This window comes from Centroberyx gerrardi, chromosome 15 (assembly GCF_048128805.1).
Source record: "Centroberyx gerrardi isolate f3 chromosome 15, fCenGer3.hap1.cur.20231027, whole genome shotgun sequence".
Taxonomy (NCBI): domain Eukaryota; kingdom Metazoa; phylum Chordata; class Actinopteri; order Beryciformes; family Berycidae; genus Centroberyx; species Centroberyx gerrardi.
Window position 1 is genome coordinate 7,028,725 of NC_136011.1, and position 21,516 is coordinate 7,050,240.

Genomic DNA, 21,516 nt, shown 5'->3' on the forward strand with positions numbered 1-21,516 from the left:
AGTAGCTGCTGCATCTCCTTCCCTATTCTGCTATTCCATTAAAGCGCCCTGCACTCTGGTTTTTACAGGTCTTTCTCTGCCTGTGTGTCCCTGGCTCTGCTCCAGTGGCGGCGGGGCGATCATTAGAGCCGTTTGCTCCTGGCGGCCGCGCGGCGGTCCGAGGATCCGGCTGTTGTCTGGAAAAGCCCGGAGCCTCGGAGGGAGGCGGCAGCCAATCCCGCCGGGCCGGAGGAGGCGCGAGGCGCGAGCCGCGGCCGCCCCGCGCGATGATTGGTGCATTGTTTCAAGGCACTTGCTGCCTGGCAGATTGAAGGAGGGGGGGTGGGGGTGGGGAAAGAGTGCGATAGGAAGAGGGAGAAGGTGAGCAAGGGATAAAAGAAGAAGAAAAAAAAAAAATCAAGTGGCTGCTGCTCGCCCAGATAACGGCATTCTTTGCCGTTGTACTTTCGGTTTTGGAGGACGTTTGATGAGATCTGGGTGATTATGCGAGCGGAGGTGCACTTCCCTGATAAGGTCTCTCTCAAGGAAACCAAAAGCTTCATCGCTGTAGAACAAAGCGGAGGAGACTTGACATTTCTTTGGTACCAAATACTGTACGGATATACTATATGTATAATGTATATTCATTCGTTGTTTGTGTGTTTTGCGCTGTGCCGTGATTTTGCGAGACAAGCGGCCGTATGGAAATGGTGAGAACGCTTTGTGACATGGATATCCCCTATTTCCTTCCTCCTCGGGACATGTGCTGTCACATCCCATTACGGCGCCGCGGCACAGGGAATAGAACAGGGCCTGACAGACTGAGATGAATTTAGATGTAGTGATCTTGTCTGGGATAAGCTTTAATAGATTACATTTTATGGTGATGTGGCCTGTCCCTTGTCGCTCAATGTGCACTTATCCTCTGAGCTTACACATGCGTGGCCGCGCACACACACACACACACACACACACACACAGAGACACAGACACAAACAAACACATGCCCACTCCCACCGAGACTCTATCTGTCCCTATCTCTCTCTCGCCGTCTATTACTCTGTCTCTCACTTGTCGCTTCATCACAATATTATGCCCCAGTGTTTGGGTTTCTCCCTCCACCTGCATCTTCCTCTGATTAGATTTGGAAGCTCCCTGAGTGATGCGTCTGCTCGCCTTGACATTAAGGAGTCAGCCGGGGTAATGTTAACGATACCATAATTGCGTAGATTGAATGCGCTGTTGTTCTGATTCGCCCTTGCCTCCTCGCTCTATTTTTATCAGGCCGGGCCCCGAAGCGACAGGGTTGTTAGCAGCTAATGGTGGCAAAGCAACAAAAGCCTCAAATTACGTTTGGCACTGGGGATTTAATGGTTCAATAAAAATCAGTTTTACCCCCCCCGCTGCCCTCCTGCCCGCCCCGCCCGCCCGCACCCTGCCACCAGCTCCCCCTCCATCCATCCACTCCGGCGCTCTCTTTCCTCCCCCCCCTTCACACATCTGTGCGAGTGCACTCCAATCACGCTCTCGATATAGACTCGAGCTTTTTATGGCCGCGCTTTGGTCCGTGCTCAAGATAGCTTTTCAATTAAGACAATTGGCTCCCGATGATGTGGGTTTAACTTGTCGGAGCATTGATTTCTAGCTCAGTCCCTCGCCCACCTGTACTTCATGGTGGACTTCTTTTGATATGGGCGAGTACCATATCAAATCCCAATCTTTTCCCCCCGGGTTGGAGCCTTGATATCATTGCTCTTGTGGTGAATCATTTTATTCTAGCCCTGGGTGAGTGACTGCATGGTCTCGGCTGTACTGCCTGGGTGACCTTGATGAAAATGGTAGAATTTCTCTCTATAGTTGCCTTTTGATGTATGTCAGTGTTTGTATAACGCCGCATGAATAAAGATTTAAGGACCAAATGCTCAGCCAATGGTAGGACAAATGTACTCAGACTATTTCTATATCTCAAATGTGGCAGGTAGTTAACCCATTGCTCCTCTCATAATACAAGAAGCAGCCATGTCAGAGAACACTACAGTAGCTTCAAAATAACTTCCTAACATGATGAAGGGCAGCCTGGCATGTAAGCACGGATTCAAACCTTTTTTGCCTCCTGCGGGGGGGGGGGGAAGCCAGCGCCTCACGTTCCAGCCAATCATAATTTATTCATTAAAATCCGTTATCTGATTATCTCTAATAATCAGCGTCGTGTGTTCCGGTAAACAGGGCGCGAGGACAAAGCAGAGATCCACCTGAACTTGCTCCCGACTCCTCGCGCCCCGCGGCACGGGACGGGAGGAGAGCCAGCGGAATTTTCGGGTTGTGAATAAGCATGGGCGTCGATTAAGAATTTATAATGTGAGAAGTGGGGGGGGGGGGGGGGGGGGGGGTGTGGATAGGGCCCCCGCGTACCGTGGGGATGCTAAACAAAACAAGCGAGCGCCAAACATGGAGCCAAGCCTCTCCCCGAGCCCATGAATATTGTACCAGAGGAAAACACTACATTCTGTTGTCGCACCGCAGCGGTAAACAGACAATTAACATAATAACACACACACACACACACACACACACATGCAAACTACACAGCGGAGGTGTGCTCTTGCCCGGGCAGAGGAGTGCTAATTGTGACAAACGCTCTGCAAATGAACTGGACTATGAGGGTTGCGAACAGGTGAAGACGACCTCAGACTGCAGCATGAAAAGAGAAACTCTACTTTTTTCCTTTCTTTTTTTTTCGGCCCCCTCCTTCGCAGACTTTTTGGTTTACCCTGCTTTGAAAAGCTGTCCTCCAAAATGTATCTTTGTTCTATATTTATCCTAATGCCCTCATTCTTATGCAGCCCGGGCCTTCTCATGGATTTCCTAATTCAGGACTTATTCGAATGGGATTCTCAAGGCTGCTCTCCTCCCACTGCAAGTGTAAAGAGTTAGCTCGGCTATCACTAGGCGGTGGTGTGGTATCAGGGATGTTCTCCTCGTTTATTTGGGTTAATTAAGGCATTAGCCCATTAATCAGGGTCAAATTTGGGGCAGGTGCCTCTTTTCTTAGTAGGGGGGGTCTATAGATCATTGTTCACATCCCAGAAGCACCACCTTCATCTTACCTTTTTAAGAGTTACATATATTCCCAGTTAACAAGTTCCATTTTTTTGGAAGCCCTGAATCCTAAGAGTGAAGTGGTGCATCGTGATATCGGACATATCTGCTTGTACCAATAAGATTACGGCAGAATATTAGGTTACCTACCTGCAGTCCCACAATTCCCATCATGCCCTCAAGAGTCAAGACCAACATGCAGACATTTTATTAGGAAAAATCCCCCCTTGTTGTAGGTTAGGAGCCTGGTTAGGAGCCATTAGGTGATCAGCAGTCAACAGGAATGAGTCAATATGTGGAAAAAAACATCTTGCCATGGGTTTGCACCAACCAGGATGTTTCCCCCTCCAGGGGCATTGATTGACAGGGTGTGTTTACACACACTGCGATGTTTGGAACATTTATCTGGGGCCCCGCAGCCTCTGGAGTGTGCTTTGGCCTGGATTGGCACCTTTAAAAGGAGCTTTAGTTGTAAATTAGAAGGTAGATGTAATACATTGTGGCCCCGAGGAAAGAGATGGATGGCGGAGTGTGTTAGGTTTAAGTCTTTTAGATAGAGACCTAGGCACAGGTTCCCATGGGGGAGCCAGTAAAGGTCGACGGTGTTAGGGAGCGCACGAGGAGTTATCCGACGCACCTCTCTCTCTCTGTCTCTCTCCCCTGCCCCGGGACCTGGGACTGAGGGGCCGTCTGTGGAAGGTCATGGAGATAAGGTGGAATGGTGTTCTGTTGGGGAGATAGGGAACTGCTGCAATTACTGCCACGTCAATGAAAAAAGGCCGTTAAATATCTGCGGCCCGCTGAGGAAGGTAGGCGGGGACACCTCCAGCCCCTCGCTCCCCTGGTGCATTGCAAAAACAAAAATGTCTATCTTAACAAGTCAATCCATTTTGTATTCATGTTAAAACCATTTTTCCTTTAAACAAGTGTATGCAGTCGCCAAAAAATAAAATAAAAAATCCAAAGCAGTTTCAAGGCTTTTTTGGAATCATTTCATTTTCATTTATCCTTTATCAACTAGTATCATTGAGAACAAAAGCAAATAATGTAATTCAGTCATGGATGCCAACCGCAACAAAATGGGACATACATTATAAAAAGCAATTCCAAACATCATAGACCAATTTAGATATCATTGTTTTACAATCAGTGGGACAGGAAATTCTAATTTGAAAATGTTCCATTTATAAGATGCATTGTACCAGAAACCAGTCTGGCTAAGATCAGAATTTATGTGCAACTAACCAGTCCTAAAACTAACTAGTCTAGTGATCTGGTACCATAATTACTGCATGTATCAGGTGACATTATCTTGAACATGCTTAATTCCAGAAAACAATAAAGGGTTGTTCACTTGTTTTAAGATAAATAAGATTGACTGAATATAAGATTGAAGACTCATTGAGATGGACATTTTTTCAGTGTCAAAATGTTTTCCATGCTGGAGCTCCAGGATACTAGCGAACATTTTGACGTTGAACAGATGTTGATACGATCTGCACCAACATTGAAAACCTGTGTAAATATAGTGCCAAAATGAAAATTGCCCATAGTCATCCAGTCGTCCATTCAAATGCATCCAAATAAGCACAACGTTTTTACAATATGATATTATGGCACGGTACAAATTCATATTAAAACAGCTTTGGAAACTGTTTTGAAGGGTTAGGGTTAGATGTTGCCTCAACTTTAATTTTTGCACTATATTTACATGGGTTTTCAATGTTGTTGCAGCCCATCATATCAATATTCAACGTCAAAATATTTGCTGGGTTGCTGTACACTCATTTGATTTAATCTCTCACTGGCATAAGCATAGTGTAGTTGAAAACACAGCAGTGCTGCAGGTCTGTGCATGTGTGTATCGATGGTCAAATGGGGCATAATAACAGGTGATATCTGTACAGTACGCACACATGCATGCCCACACACACACACATACAAGCACATCCACACATTCTTTCACATTTATTCGATTGTTTACACCGGCTCTGTTTTTCTGTCTGTCTGTCTCCCTCTGACTCTCGCTCTCACACCTTAATCCGGGATCCGAGGCGAGGAGGTACCCGCCTTTAGCTGAGTGAAAATTACATTTGCACTGACATGGAAAGGCAGCTCCATCCCCGGAGTGGAACTAAAGTCTGGCTGGTGCTAGCCGCTGTCCGACAGCCATTCTCATACAAATCTCCCCGGAGGCTGCAGTTTTGCGGCTCACTTTCTTTGCATTCGAGCAGCTTGTTTGAGGACGATGTGCCGCGGCCCCTCTGTCTCCTCATTGTCTCATCCTCACCCTTCCCGCGCTTCTGTCCTTTATATATGTAAGTGGATGTGACTTGATGTAGCAGAAATGCTGCGTCGGCAGATTTTGCTCCTCTTCTGTTGTCTGCTTTCATTGTGTTTGATGAGATCACCTTCTCTCCGGTTTCAATTAGAGTCCACATGTGGGATGTGGGGTGTTGGGGTTTACCCTTGGCTAAAGATCCCTGTCCTTCCCATGCTTCCTGACTTATATGTGTGTGTGTGTGTGTGTGTGTGTGTGTGTGTGTGTGTGTGTGTGTGTGTGTGTGTGCGTGGAGTGTGTGTGTACATGTGCACCTACATGCATGTGTGTTTGACCCCTCTGTGCACCGATTTCAGCAAGAGAAAAAGAAAGAATATTATGAACATGTTCCCATGAACACATTTCAGCCAATCTGCTTTTGGAGCAGATATTTGATGATAAATTCAGCATTGTAATGTCAATATGCAAAATTAATAATTGGCGCATCGGAGCATGTACAGCGTATTCCCCCATTTGAAATTAACACATTTGTTTTACCAGCATTCACATGCTTATTGGGAGGCACGCATTGCATGAAGTCTCTTATAATTTACTAATCTCTCAGAAGATTCTTTGGAGAAATGCCGATTCTCAGACAGTATGTGGAAAGGAGGAAGAAAGGAACTTCACATATGGATACAATACCTTCTGAGTAATAATTAACAAGAGTGAAGGAGATATACAGTATGTGGCACTTATTCCAAATGGCACGCTGCATATGGAAAACCCTGATTTTCTGGTTCATATCCAGAAACACCTCAAAGTGTTTGTAGAGTTGTTTACACTCTCACATTTCTGCAGCTGTCATGTAGTGCCTTGACATACATGCTACAAGTCATCAAAGTAATATTCCATGACATAAACAAAATGTCCATGTGTTCTTATGTTTCCGGTTTGTTTTGAATAAATAGAAGAAGAGCTGGGTAGTTAGCATGAGCAGTGATAGCCACCATGACTGAACAGACAAAGAAAAGAGAAACTTAAACTGCATCAACAGAAAATCCAAGGAAAAAGACAGTATTACTGGACACACTGTTTAATTGACAGGTGATCTCTGGGAAGAGCAGTGCAGAAACACCACAGCAGTGAGCGCTGAGCACCAAAGATGGAGACAAAAATAGATATATAATAAAATAAAAAATCTTGTGGATTACCACTTCAGGCACTCAGAAATGAGTACCTAAAGTAATACTGCGTCCTGTTCGGTCAGAAGCGCATTAAGCAGCCTGATTGACTCTTAAGTGGAGCTGAGATCGGAGCAAATCTTTGTCCCCGCCCCGCCGCTGCCGCTCTGGTTCGTTCTCTCGCCGTAACGACGCCTTGATGATGGCGCTAACCTCTTCTGAAGAGAGTGCCTCGGACGCACTCGCCGGCGTAAAGTGACCAATTAGCTCGCGCCCCGGAGACTCGTGTAGCCGCGGCGCGGTGACACGGCGGCGGTCACCGGGGGCGCGTGGCGGCAGGCTCTTTTAGTCCGATGGAAGCGGAGGACGAGCAGAAGTGGTAGCGAGGGGGGTCAAAGGATCGCAGACGGAGAGCTAGATAGTGTCTCTCTCAGGACGGAGGGGACAGCAGCAACGAGCGTGTCGGTATAAATCACTACCCCCCCCCCCCCTCCCCCCCCAGGCCAGAAGCGCACGGGATACTGATCTGACCTCTACCCCCACCCACCACCCTTCCCCCCCACACCCCTCCACCATTACTGCAGCTGAACCTCACAGTGTCGTTTAAAAAGCTCTCAGACTGCAGAGGAGAGTCAACTTGTAATATGTCTAATGCTTCTTCATGCTTTGTGTTCATGCATACATGTTTATTTATCCGGGTTAGACATTTAATCTTGCCTTGAGGCTTAAAATATAGTTTTTCATAAAACACCTGAAAAAAAAAACACCTGAAAAAAAATCATAATAATTCCATGTTTCCCATGTAAATCTACTTGTTTCAAGAATTTAATCAAATGAATCAAATGTCATTTTCCATACTAGCCTTGTTTCAAGATATTGTCATTTGTGTCTAGAAAATTGCTCAAACAAGTGAAACTGCATTGGGAACAAGTGGAATTATTTTACTCTATTGGCAGAGTTTTTCACTTGTTTTAAGAACAATACAATTTTAAGATGGACATTTATTGCAATGCAAACAGATGTGAACAGATTTAACATTTTGTTAATATCTTAGTAGTCAGTATGCATACAGAAGGTTAACTGTAGCCATGCTAGAGGGCGAAAGGTAGAGTTTGAAAGGATGGGCCGTTCTCCTCAGTGGACAGCAGCCAGGCCATGTTCCTAAGTTGGCAAGGTAAATCATCGATTGCACGGTCCAACTAGGAACAAGCAGAAAAATCAATCAAAGCCGAGTCAATCGCTTCAAATCTCCACGTTCTAAAACCCTGCCTTTTTTTTTTAGAACCTGTAAAGCTTGGATCAAGGATGATTGTTGCGTTCTCGAACAGCTGTTAAAGGCGGCAATTAGACGAAGGTCAGCGGGTTGTTTACGCTATTACTTTGCTTGTTTTCTAATCAGGGTGAAAACCAACCTCTGATGAATGGCTTCTCTCTCTCTCTCTCTGTCGCTCTGTGGTCGCTGTGTACAGTAAATGGGCTGGCTAATAAGTCCCCATTTGGTTTACATGGCCGGCTCCCAGCGAATCACTTTTCCAGACAGAAGTTTCAAAGTGTGCCCTCTTGTCTGATGCTAATCTGGGCCAAGTTGGGGCTGTGGCTGTAGATGGATGAGGGCGCTGTGGCTAGATAAAGCTCTGCTCCATCCAACTCATCTGTCCGGTTATTTCAATGATGCTTGACGCCGGCCTCTCTGAACACCTGATAGCATGTTGGTCCCCCTGTACAGCCACTGAATATAGATACTGATATCAAATTTGAATGATAAGTTGCATTTGTTATAACCTGCTTACCGAAACAGATAGTTAGGGTTTATCAGGACATGGTTAACAGTAAGTATACAAAATCAACGAACGGGTAGATGATGTATCTTAAACTGTCTGGAACTCTTTGTATTGGCCTGTATGGCAAACCCCATCCATCTGGCACTTTAGGTAAGTGAAAACAAACACTAAGAAATATGCAGAAAATACTTTTTGGCCCAGGTCAGAATGTGTCTTATTAATCACCACAAACTACCACACAGACACAGAATGTATCACAAAGTTCCACTGCAAGTACAACTACTTTACTTGGTGGTACACTTTGTGTCTCTGTGTTGTACTTTGAGGCGATTAGTAGGACTGAATGACATGCAGTAGAGCCTTTATATTTAAAACTCACACTTTTGAATTGACCAGTGAACTGATAATACCCTTAATACCCTAATACCCAGTTAGGGTATTAAGGGTATAACTAACTCAATATACACTAATGCAAAAATAATATTCTATATGTTGTTGATGCATTTTCAAAACATTTCAATTGCAAATTAGATTGCGAATTAGCATGGATACACACACCATCAAGGTACGTCCAGGGTATAGCTAACTCACTCATGATGCTACCAGTGTTTTATACCTAATAAAGTTATTAATTCTTACCATTTTACGGTCTGTTGACAGAGGGGACAGCCAAATAGGTAAATGTCAACATGGCTAATATGGCAAGGTAAAACAAAAAAATCAAAATAGACTTTTAGATTTGGTTGACTGACTGATTTAAAATTACGTTTGGATGAGAATCTATGAGCGTTGAGTGTTGGAGTGTGTCTGCTAGTGTATTTTTCCTACATCTCCATGTATATCTATTGGACTTTTGCATATATGTGTCCATGCATGTGTATTTTGTCCTGGTATTTCAATATATTATTAAGTGATACAAACATGTCACTGGTTCAAACCACCTCTATTACCTCAAGGCTCCGATTAGCATTTCACTGTAATCCATTGTCTCTGCTAAAGAGACAATGGATTGACACCAGCCTATTGCCCCCGTTTAACAGATTAAATGGCTGAAGAATTGAGTGCAGATCCCTGGGGATTTCATTTGCTCAGATCATCTTTTTTTTTTTTTCACCTCAGGACGAGTATTACCATTCTCATCATGACCGTCGCCATCATGGCGGCGGAGAAAATGCTGCCTGTTTGATCATTGTCTTTGGAGTGATTCCTCTCATTGTGGAATATAAATCTCCTCCCCAAGACACTTTTCATTGTATAGATATGTATATATTTATATATATGGGTCTATTGGCCTTGGTCCCACTGGATCTACTGTAGTTAGAGGGGGGTTGGGGATGGCTATGGATGGGACTTAGCCATGGCTTCATTGATCAAGAGGGGGATGGGGGAGAGCTGAACAGCCAGAGCGACTTGGCTATGGTAATGCTTCACTAGATCGATTAAAGGGATGTGCGTTTGAGGCACAAGAGCGCTCCAATAAATCCTCCATCCCACCCTTGCTCTCCTTGAAGTAGCTCGGATTCCACAGCATGGCCAAGACTGTGAGGAGGCTTAGACAGAATACCAAACAGCCGCTGTGGACAAACGCATTGAGAGTGCGTCACTTAGCGGAGTGTAAATAAAAAGTGGAGACACTCTTTGCTTCTGGAGGCATTTTCATGTTACATTAGCAAATTTGTAACCATCACATCATTGAAAAATAATCCACGAATTTGCTTTTCAAGGCAACCGCAGAACAACAGAGATTATGTTGCTTTTTTTGCCTCTGTCTGTGAGAAATTAGATGAATTTAAATGATTTAAAGGAGAAATCCACCCTAAAGCAATAACACTGTTAAAAACAGCTATTGGCAAAGTACCTTGTATTTCTGGGCCCAATTTATTGTTTAGTGATGTATTTTTCCTATTTCTGTGGATAAATGGCCAAATGTCAATGATGTGACATCACATTGAGATATTTCTAGCACAGCTACAATGGAGTTTGATAGCAGAAAATATGTCAACTATCTAAAACGTCAACAGTAATGTCAGGTTTTGGTGTCAGTCCCTCAGAATCAAAGAGCAAGGGCATCTTTCTAGAGCTGCTATTTTGCACCAAGAGACGTTCAAAAATCATACAGGGAGAAATCCATCATCCATCATCATGTTGCGTTTTGAGTGAACGGTGCGACTCACCTTTCTCGACCAGAAAACATCTCACTCCACTATGGCTATGGCTATTGCTCTCAAGACCTACATGAAAGCCCCACAGGTGAACGCAACAAGTTAAGGCATTCTGGGAAAAGTAGAAAATCACTAACTGAAGCTGAAGTGGACGAGGCAGGTTGAGGGAAAGTGGGAAAGTAAATTACAACACATCACAAGATAACTGCTGAAATGCATTGGACATCATGGATTGACATTTAACAACTGTAAGAGTGCATTTTTCCTTTAATGGTCCTAGAAAATAGAACACCACGCACATCTCCAGCGTCTCCATTAAGAAATACACAGGTGAAGTGTTGACTTTCAAAAAGTGTAAGGCAGAATTTGAATAAAGCCAATGTTATGGGTGATGTCTCTTTTTTTAACCTTTATTTATCAAGAGAAGGTTTGTTGAGCACCCATATTCTTTTTCTGACACAACCTGCTTCACATTCATACAGTTACACACATTCACACCTGAGAGCTGCCCAGTGCAACCACAGTTTTCTGCTGCTGGCCTCTAGATCCTGACCTTTAAGCCACCGCCATCCCCTTAATATCATTTGTTATTGCAAATGTCTCATGTCTCTGGAGAGGGTATATCGTGTTTGGTAGTGACTATCCCAGGTTTGGATGGTCTACTGGTTGTTTTTCTTTGGCTCCCAGTATCTCATGCTCTTTTCTCTTTCTTTTATTTATGTACTGAGAAACAACAACTGTACATGGTTCAAGTAAATAATTTTCAAATCAACACGTACAAACCAGCATAAATGCACAATGACATACTGTATGCAGTAGAATCACACACACACACACAGATACAGTGTGGGTGTGTGATGAATGTCCTGCTGGCCTGGGAGTTAGTTTGTCATTTTTGCCAGTGAGTTCATCATCAGCCTGATGTGATAAAGATGACCACCGAAGCCATTACAGTTTTATTTGGTGCAGCCAAAGGATTAGTGGGAAGGGATTAATATGGTAACAGGAGGCCATAAATATATAGCACTTTCCCTCTCCTTTTCTCCGCTTCTAATTTCCTTCCCAGATCTGCTAGATTTGCCCTGGCATAGCCCAGGGGCCTTTTACAGGCAAGATGTTTAAATACAAGATGAGAGAACAGGCCATTAAAGACAATCACATTTCTAGACAATAGCTTAAACACATTTAGGCTAAGTGTTACTCTTTATCGGGTATATTCATATTTCAAATTGTCCTGTTGGTTAACAAAATGGCTCCGTAATTGAAAGATTAACAGCTCATTTAAACCAAGCAGCACCACCTGACTGTTCTTCTAGTCACCATGATCATTTGCAATGATTATTGTCAATGCATTAGTAGTTTAATGTAGCTTTCACATTGGAGTCTTTGCCTTTGCACACTGGGGTGCGTGATGGATTTCATGTGCTCATGTTTGTCCTGGCTGATGTGTGTGGTTTGACAGGACGGCGTGTGTGTGTGTGTGTGTGTGTGTGTGTGTGTGTCGGTCCACTGCTCCTCCGCTGCAGAGTTCAGCTGGAACCCGTCAGCTCGTTGCATCATCTAACACGGTGATGGGATCGCAGAAGCCCCATTATGCGGTTTAGATGTGTGCGCGGAGGTGATTCATCTCCACAGCTTTGTTGTTTCTCCTCAGCCTTATTTGTCTTTGCTATGCAGACAGCGACACCCCTCCGACCCCTCTAGCATCTCATTCATTTACACAACAGCAGGTGTGTGTGTGTGTGTGTGTGTGTGTGTGTGTAGGTAGAAAGTGAAGGATTCATGACACGGTCCGCTGCTCAAAGCCGCTGGGTTATAGAGAAATTCTATGGAGCGGCTTTTTTTTATGTTAAATTATCATTAATGAGCCGCACTCAGACCACCACATACCTTGCATCATCATGCTCACAAGAAGATTTAATATTTGCTCTTTTCCTGGTGGTTGATCAAATCTCACATGAAAATTTAATTTTTTGTAATCTTTGAAATCTTAACGGTTTGATCTGTGCAGAAGAGGAGGTGGAGAACGTGGTTAATCATGTTCCCTGGTGGAGTTCTGCGGCCAGCCAGAATCCCACTGTATCATGTTGTACCTTGGTTCTGCTGATGAATGACCCCCGCCTCCCCAAAGTCATGAATATTCATGTCTCCCCGTGTTGATGTAATGGCACTTTACTCGCAAGGAGACCGCGAGTCCGCTGCTCTCCCACTGCGCAGGGAAATTGTTAAGTCACGCAGGTTCATAAGCAGGTTACCATGGAGACACTTGGAAAGCACTAGCTATACCTCCTTGCCACTGAATCATAAATGGGAGAAGGCACTATGGGCCAACATCTCTCAGCGGTTATTACTATCAGCTAATACACTCCATACATCATGTTAAGGACAGAAGATACACATCTCAAATCTCCTGCGTATCTGCATGTGTGTGTGTGTGTGTGCCTCTGTTTGTGTCTGCGTCCCTTACAGCCGTTTGATTTATCACAGCTGGAATGGAAAGCGGTTAGGGTTACAATCTGTAGCACTGCTTCAGCAATAATTATTTCATTCCAGTTAATTTGTTGAGTTCGCCCTCGCCGCGCCCTTCGCTGCAATGCGCGGCCCTATCAGCTCTTACGTCGCTTCCCCTGAAATTGCAGACTCTTCGACGGCGTATATGGCTTCGATTCTGGCCTCGGCTCGCCGCAATTGAGAGATTGTCATAAACACCACACACACAGAAAATCAAATAGCGACTGAAAGGTAATTGAATGATTCAATCTGCGGAGCACACACCAGTTCACATTCATTTCACCTCGGAGCCGAATCTCAAATTACAATCTGCAAAGGCCCAAAGAGACCACAATTGTTTTACCCCTCTCTTCAAATGAAGATCTACTTTAATCACATTGTTCAAGTAGAATGCACACTCTCCGGGAAAGCTATTGGTTCTGACAGCTGTGCTAAGGATGGACAAGTTGTGGCATTTGATATCAATGCGGTACAATTGTTTGTGGCTTGACAGGTAGCGGCTGTATGTCTGAAGCAAAACCTTTCGACAGGTGGAACAGAAGTGAGAAATCTATTAATGAATTTAGGGACTCGGCATGGCCTTGATTGCATCGCTGTCTTGTTGTCCTTTTTTTCCCCCATTGGACTGATGACCCAAAAGGGCAAATGTTACTAATCTCGGAGTAATCGAAACCAGAATTCTCACAGAGAGTGCCGAACCAAGAGGATCTATCATAAGTTTGTCCACAGCGCAGTCCAAATAGAGAGGACACGACCCCTCCGGCCTAATCCAAAGTTATGACTCTGTTTCACCTCTCAGGCAGTGCTAGCACACCCACTTTGTGTGATAGCCAACTGTTATTGCTGCACCAAATGACCGCCCATTAATCCTGTCTCCCAGCCCCTGCAGCTGAATCAAACTTGAGGAGCGTGGGAGAGAAAATGTGGTGATAGTAAAGCGGGGGCCTGGACGGACTCCAAGAGGACCATGTGTGTGGGTGAAATCCTCATGCGACCCGCAGCGCAAAACCCTCTTAGGTATTTCCTTGCGGACCGGATGCCGCCTCTTTTTCTCCGTATTCCGGTCATGACGATTCCGACTTATTCACCAACAGACCAATTATAACTGCTTCGGCTGTATTCAGAGCGAGCATGTTGGTGAATGAACAGGTAATGAATGGTTTAGCGAGTGAATGAATAAATGAATAGATAAAGGGCTCGGGGTTTCTGTCGCCGTCTCTCTCGGCGGGCGCCCGCCGGAAAGCCGTTTTCCTAACCTGGCGTCGATATGAATATGAACGCTACTAAACGAAGCATCCTAACCTTTAACTCTGTCGTCTCATTAACACCGAGGGCGTGAAGGAACAGATGTCACTGATTTCTCGCAGCACAACAAAGTGACACATCTGAGAAGCCCTTTTGGAATACTACTTCGTTCTAGACATCAAAAACATTTGTTTGCCAATGGCGCCGAACGGTTCAGCGTGCATTTGTCAAACGGAATAATCTCCGACAACCAAAAGCCAGAGAACAAATTCTTTAAACTGTGTTGTCATCAAGATATCATAATTTTAAGGATAAGTAGCTGCAGTTGTCAGCCAAATGCTTAAATTGTCATCTAAATGTACCAATAATGGAGTCATTCCATTAAGAATGAATGGGGAAATGACACTGAGAATTCTTAAAATGTTTTTGTCTTTTAATACCTGAATTATTCCATAGTTATTACAGTGCTGTGAATTCTGCATGAGAATATGTATTCCCAGGAGGCATCCTGGATAGAGTCACATTCATCTAATGGGGATGTAGGCCCTATATTGATGTAGTGTCAGGGGATGGATGAGACAAGCTCTTGTATCTCATTCCTGGATGTGGCAGGCTTATGAGTATCTGTAAAAATTACATATTTACATGAATAAATGCTGAAATGCGGTGGAATTCCCTTTTAAGATGTCTTCATTCCTAGTTTGCTCAGTTATTGTCTCAAAGCACTCGCCTGCTTTTTCTCGATATCAAATAGTCCCGCAGCTACTATATTAGTAACGTCCCTGCACAATATTCATTACTGTTATTCACAATGTCTTTTTAATCAAACATCTGTTGCGATCCCATGAATGTTTCCGCTCAAGCCACACCCCTCGGATGTGACAGTTTCAGCGGGAGCCGAGTGAGGAGAGTGCGGCTGACAGCTGAAGCAGAGCCGTGCCTCTCCAAAGAGTCTGCCTTATTTCCTGCTTCAAATCTGCTCTAATGGTTCCCCCCCCCCTAACCAACACAGCCCGTCTGGAGGAAACAGACTCCGGTTGGCATGGCAACCGTGTAGGCCTGTGTTTAATTTCTCTTGATAAGTAATGCTAACAACACCACAAAATAATAAATGCTCAAGAGGAATAGGCCCTTTTAAGCCCCAACCATGGCAATCACTTTTGCAGAATTATGTTTTCTTTGTTTATTTATTTTTTTCCTCATACGTCGAGTCATACTAATATATTCAAACCTCGAAAGCAGGAGCGGCATGTGTACAAGGTCTTATTAAATGTTGCTTGTAAAGGGTGAGCAAATTGGTTTATGACTCAGTGGATGTTGTGCGTGACAGCCGAGTCACACACACTCACACACAAAGAAACAAACACACATTTGATCCAACCCTCACAATCTGGTGATGTCTTTTTTTCCCATGGTCATTCTGTCTTTTACCATTGAAGCACTGACAGGACTGCCAATAATTACAAAAAAATTATGCAAATCCCCGGTCATGCTCGTCAGCAGTTCCTTCTCTGCTGGGGCCAAGTTCAGCAAACTGCCCTTTGGGGCAAATTCATTTCATTCATAGTTAATTTTCAAGTTGCTGCCTGCGAAAAAAGAAAAGTTAGTTCCCCCACTCATACATCTACAAAGGAGTTGTGGTATACTCACAATGAAATAAACATGTATTGGTCCTCTCGGTCTAAACATATAACAATAATACCAGGCAGAAGTCAAGGGTGGAGCCATGTTTAAGCATGATGTTCATGCTGTGATTTTCTGGGTGCCCCCGGGTCAAACACTGCTGTTGTGTTTTGCCCCGCAGGCTGTTTCCACGTCAAGTCTGCTGCAGCTTCGCGCTTCTATCACGTAGTAGCAGGTGGAGGAGGATGGGAGGGGGGGAGGAGGAGGAGGAGGAGGAGGAGAGGAACAGCCACATGCATAGGAGGCTGAAATAGGAGGTGACTGCTGACATTCACCTGGATGCCCTCTGTAAGGAAACGAATCAGTGGGGGAAAAAAAACAGAAAAGAAGAACGATCCCAGACAGAGAGAGGGGGGGGGAGCCGTGATTATGGTTACTAAGGCTACGGCATGCCGCCTCGCCCCGAAGGGGAGGGGCTTGGGGGAAGGTCAGACCGGCTGAGGCACGTCCGCCTAAATCAGCTCTGAAGTGTGAGGTCCCCGGTGGGCGCCGGGGTTGAGGAAATGTAGCTTTTTAGGGTTGCTCGGGAGGAACGCGGGATCGCTGCTCGGAACGGGACCTCGCGCGCGCCCTCTGGGCTGCAAATCCCTTTGATACGCCGCATAAAAGAGGATAAAAGATGTAGAAAGAGATGGGGAGGAAAAAGTGCGCGAGATAAGGTGTCGTGCGCTTTTGAAAATCGTCAGATGCCAGGGGGTGACCTGGCATCAGTGCTCGCAGTAGGAGAAAGGACCCCTTGAATAGCGTGCCGGGCCCCGTTTCACTTGTCTGTCTCTGGATTGACACCGAGGCTCAAATCCTCTCTGGCTCCATCCCTGATGTCTCTATCCTGTGACTTCTTGGAAACAGACTGCTAGCTTAAGCTGTTCAGAGAGGAAAACGATGCAACATAAATTTCAGGGCAAGGATTCTTTCTCTCTTTCTCTCTCTCTCTCTTCCCCACATACACACACACACACACACACACTGCAGGATGGAAATCAATAGCCTTTCAAGTGTGAGTCAATGCAGAAACTAATAGCTAACAAACCCCGGGCCGTAAAAAAAGCACCAATGGCTCCTTGCACACGCCGGTTGTAAAGCGAAGGGCCCGCGCTTAAGCATCCCATTGCCCTGTGTCACTTATATAGAATTACCCTCCGGGATAATGGAAGGGCCGGATAGCTCAAAACACAACTCCCGACTCTTTGCAGCTGGGTGCCACATCGAGCGAGGAGAGCCAGTCGATGCAAGGGGGGGGGGACCCACATTAAACCGACACCACGACACCGTGGCTGGCGCAAGGAACATAAGAATGGACAGAGGAGCGCTTGTTTAACTTGATTAAGAAATTTGGCCGTCTTTCTCCTCGACATTGATTGGGCGGAACGTCTGACTAAGCAGCTCGCCATTAACTGTAAGGGCACTTTATGGGCATCCACATTCATCTTGGGCAGGAAGCATCCCTCCCCTTTGGGCTCAAAGTGCTGATCCCCTCACACTGGAGGGCGACGTGATTGAAAGCCGAACAAAACAGACTTCATTTGGAAGCAAAGCCGGCGTAACACCCTCATTATCTTTATTATGAACACGTATCATCAGCGTAGTCATCAGCATCATTCTCTATTAGCGGCAATGAAGAGCCGGTGACCTGATGGATAAATATGTAAGGACCTACAGCCAGCGCAGAAATTGTTGTTGTTACCCTATGTTGTTATATTTATGTGTATGAAATATTGAACACATCTCAGCCGGCGCATTAATATCAATCAGTAGGATGCATGGAGTTGGGTGTGTGCCCCTTACATAGCCTAGGTCTTAAATGCTGACGCTGGCACTTTGGAGGCTTTTTTTTATGATTAGACATGAACTTTGGCGGGGTTAAGTGCTGCTCGTCCTGGGACCTAAGTGCAGTCAGCCCCACTGGTACACACACACACACACACACACACACGAACATGAACATTTCAGGGAGATTAATTCACTAAATCCTAATTAGTGACAAATTTCCATTTGCATTTGATATCATTTAACACCAAAACTTTGAAACCTGCTCATATCAACTAAATTTCAAGCAGAGACTGATGACTGACAAGATATGATTTGTTCAATTCACTAAATTATTACACATGCATACAGTAGGTCACCAAATCTGCAGCTCAGAGAGAACATTGGTCTTGAATGCTCCCCTGATGGGAATTTTTTTTAAAGAATTAGCTTCCAAATCGATTGCTGGCAATTTCGGCTTGATCTCTGCTCTCCGTTATAATGCTAAAAATAAATTACAAGATCAATTTTGTTTTCATTTCGGCTCAGAAATGGCGAGTGCCCACACCTTGCCATACCCAATTGACGCCCATGCCTTCCTCCAAGAAACCCTTTTCTCCAAACCTTGCCAGGGATGATTTTTTTCAGGGGGCTCTGTGGTGTTTATAATCGGTGAAAAGAAGATAAAGTCAGACCGGTTGTCTCTTTAAATCAAGCTGCAGTGTTGATGTGCCCTCAAGCTGAAATGGTAAGAACCATTTCCACCTCTGCGGCAGGGAGCCTGACCAAATAGGCGCACTGGTGCGCTTCAAACGTGACTCCCATTCCCTTGGTCACTTGTGGTCTTTGGTCGCCTCAAGTCTTGGCGAGGAAAGCAATTTGTCAGTCTTTTTCTATTGGAGTTTTGTCTTTTTTTTCTGCGCATCTCGGAGACATTATTTAATTTTTATTTTCCTTTTTTGTTCCATCCGCAGAACTCAGTGGCAGTCGCCTCAATCCATTTACCGCTGGCTGGTACGCCTATCTCCTCCTCTGCGTTGCAATCTGTTGATAACTCCACTTGCAAGCTGCAGTTTATTGTTTTTCGCAATGGGAAACTCTTTCCTTGCACGGGGAATTCGTCAAATCTCGCAGATGATGGGAAACGTAGGAGCGTTTCAACACCAGTTGCTTTCACCAAATTAGGTAAGAGGAAATCCATTTTTTATCATCATGCCTGTGATGTCAACGCTCTACTATAATGCCGGCTCGGACAACATGCTTACACGCGCACACAGATTATATCAGTTTACCATGCGCAACATGTTGACATAAACGCTGTAGCCTATACTGTCTCTTTCGACCAGAACACAACTCTTTCCTGTATGTTTTATTTTAACCACTGAAATCAGCATATGTAAAGCCTGTTATTTAATTGCATGTCGCTGCTGCAGTTTGTTTTTCTATAGGGCTGAATATGATACTTTATTAGGTTTTCTTGAACCTTTACGTGTTTGAAATTAAAGGAGTTTATGTCCAACAGTACCTGACGGCAGACTGTCAACTGCAATAACAGTCTGATATTTGCGCAATGCCTAAATAAAGTGTGTGTGTGTAAGTGTGTGTATGCGTGCGCGTGTGGTGTATGTTTGTGTGTGTGAATGTGCGCGCCCGTGTCCACGCGTCTTTTGATATAGCACTTACAGACTTTCCACTTGGTTTCCCTAATTTAATGTGTTGCTTTTCTTGCAGATGGGTGCAGCCTCGGGAGCGCCGTGCACTCCGTTACCATTGCTCTCAGGCACTTCGCACTGGGTGTAGACCCCACCGCAGCCTATTGGGATTTTGACCTGCTGGATGGGCACGGTGGCTGGCGGGCAGAGGGGTGCCACATAACAGGCTCCGGGGGCAACACGACCACCATTCATTGCACCCATCACAATAACTTTGCTGTGCTAATGGTGAGTAGCCTACAGTATAGTGCCAGTGTCGTCCATCCCCACCATCTAGGACACCCATGCCCCCCCACCCCCACCCCACCCCCCTTATAGCGTGTCTTCTGCTGCTTAGGCCCTATTATGGATCAAATGCATCCTTTTCACAAAGGAATAGATGGAGTCACGTGTTTTAAGAAGCACTTCATGCAGGGACCTTTAAAAGGTTGCTTTATTGTTGCTCTCCAGCTGAGGGAAAGGATTTGTCAAATGCGCTATGGGGATTTATTGGCTTTGGAGTATGCGCGACGCTAATTCCCCCCTATATCTTGGAAATGAGAAGTTGCGTGTTGTATAGTCTGCCACCTTTTTTCCAAAAAGCAGCACAGCAGCTGAAATAGAAGCGATGCTCAACAGAAGGAGCGCCTTGTCAGGAGCTATTCGCCTCCGAGCGCAAGTGGTGTACTAATTGGTTGCAACCATTGCCGAGCACAATGTTGGATTGTAAAGCGTAGCATCGTTCATCTATTTCGCTCAAGTTGGTCTCGACGTCGCCGAGATGCCTTCTCCTGACGACGTCCCCCTGTTCAAATTGATTTCATGAGGATAATACCAAAAGCGCAATGGCATCGCATCGCCCAGTCGCTCCATAGAGCCGCTGCGCCTGGTCCGCTTTTTTTGGATGAACAGAAATCCTCCGGATGTTTACCGAAGAGTGGGATTCGTTAGACTGGGAGGTCAGTTCTCGGTAGAGCATGAAAAGTGTTGTGCTTGAGATGTCGGTGCTTTCCGAGTTGCCTTTTTGCCTGCATATTTTATGAAGCCGCTGTTCAATTCCGTTGTTGTTCGTGTGTGGAAATAAGCTGGCTCGGAAAAGCCGCATAGGAATGAGAAAGAGTGGGGTACAGAGGGGAAATCGGCATAGAAAAAAACGGCACAGGGTGCTCGGAGAGAAAGTGGGGTGTGTGCGGGGAATACTAAACCGTTGTTAGATGGAGAGCAGATGTCAGATTGTCATTGTGTATGTATTTAATATCCAACCTGGGCTTGGGGAGGCGCGCCGTCAATGGGCACCTTCTGGCTGTCCGAATAAAGCGAGATCGGCAATTCGGTAAATTGACGTGGCAGCAGATTAATGATTTGAACTTCAGGACACGTCCGGCAAATAGAAGGCAGTGATAGAGACGGCGGCGAGCCGTTACAGGAATGTCCACATAATGGTTTTATGCGAGCGTTTTGCGCCGGGGATTGCGCGTCTGCTAATGCAGTCACCACACCCGCCTGGTCTCTGCAGTGCCCGAGAAAAGGACCCTTATTTACGGACTTGTGACATCATTCTCCTGTCGGCACCTTCTACAATATGTTGCAATGATGTCCCTTATAGCCCAGGGCGGCTTCTGCAAGTGCTAGACCTGTTGCATAATCTTCTCATGTCAAGTTGTGAGGAATCTCCTATTAGTGTAGGCTGCAAGTTGGCCATTTTTGATGTACTGACTAGTAAGGTGCCTATATCAGTATATTTCGTTTCTGTGCTGTGTGTTTGAAGCGCAGAAACAGCATGAAGCCCCCTGCTTTGGTGTTCAAAATGGAAAATCAGGTTACAACAAGTTGCCAAGTGTATTATCAAAGTTTTCTATATGCTGATAAGACTGTAGCAGCTGCAGTGACAGTGCTGAAATCAGTGGGCGACAGCGCTGTTGTCACTTGACCCAGGTGATGTTGACATTCAAAGTGTGAAGCAATCCAGTGATTTGCATCCTGAGCTCAGCAGTTACTTCCAGTATCTAGCATAGCTGTATCGCCTTCCTTATACTCTATATGATACAGCGTGCATTCCTCGGCAGATAAGATGTCTGCTGTATACTGTGTAGGATTCCATCTCATGGTGCATCTGTGATGTTGAGCAAACTGACACGGGGTTAGCCACAAAGCATGACAGCTTTGAAAGATGAA

At 45.2% G+C, this 21,516-nt stretch overlaps 1 protein-coding gene across 1 annotated transcript in view; it reads left to right on the forward strand.

Moving 5' to 3' along the window:
* Positions 1–21,516, forward strand: part of adgra1b (adhesion G protein-coupled receptor A1b) — a 122,338-nt gene that overhangs the window by 65,903 nt on the left and 34,919 nt on the right. Inside the window, exons 13-14 of the mRNA XM_071910482.2 lie at positions 18,625–18,835; positions 19,382–19,590. Coding sequence (XP_071766583.2) covers positions 18,625–18,835; positions 19,382–19,590 — 420 coding nt within the window. The remainder of the gene's footprint in view (positions 1–18,624; positions 18,836–19,381; positions 19,591–21,516) is intronic.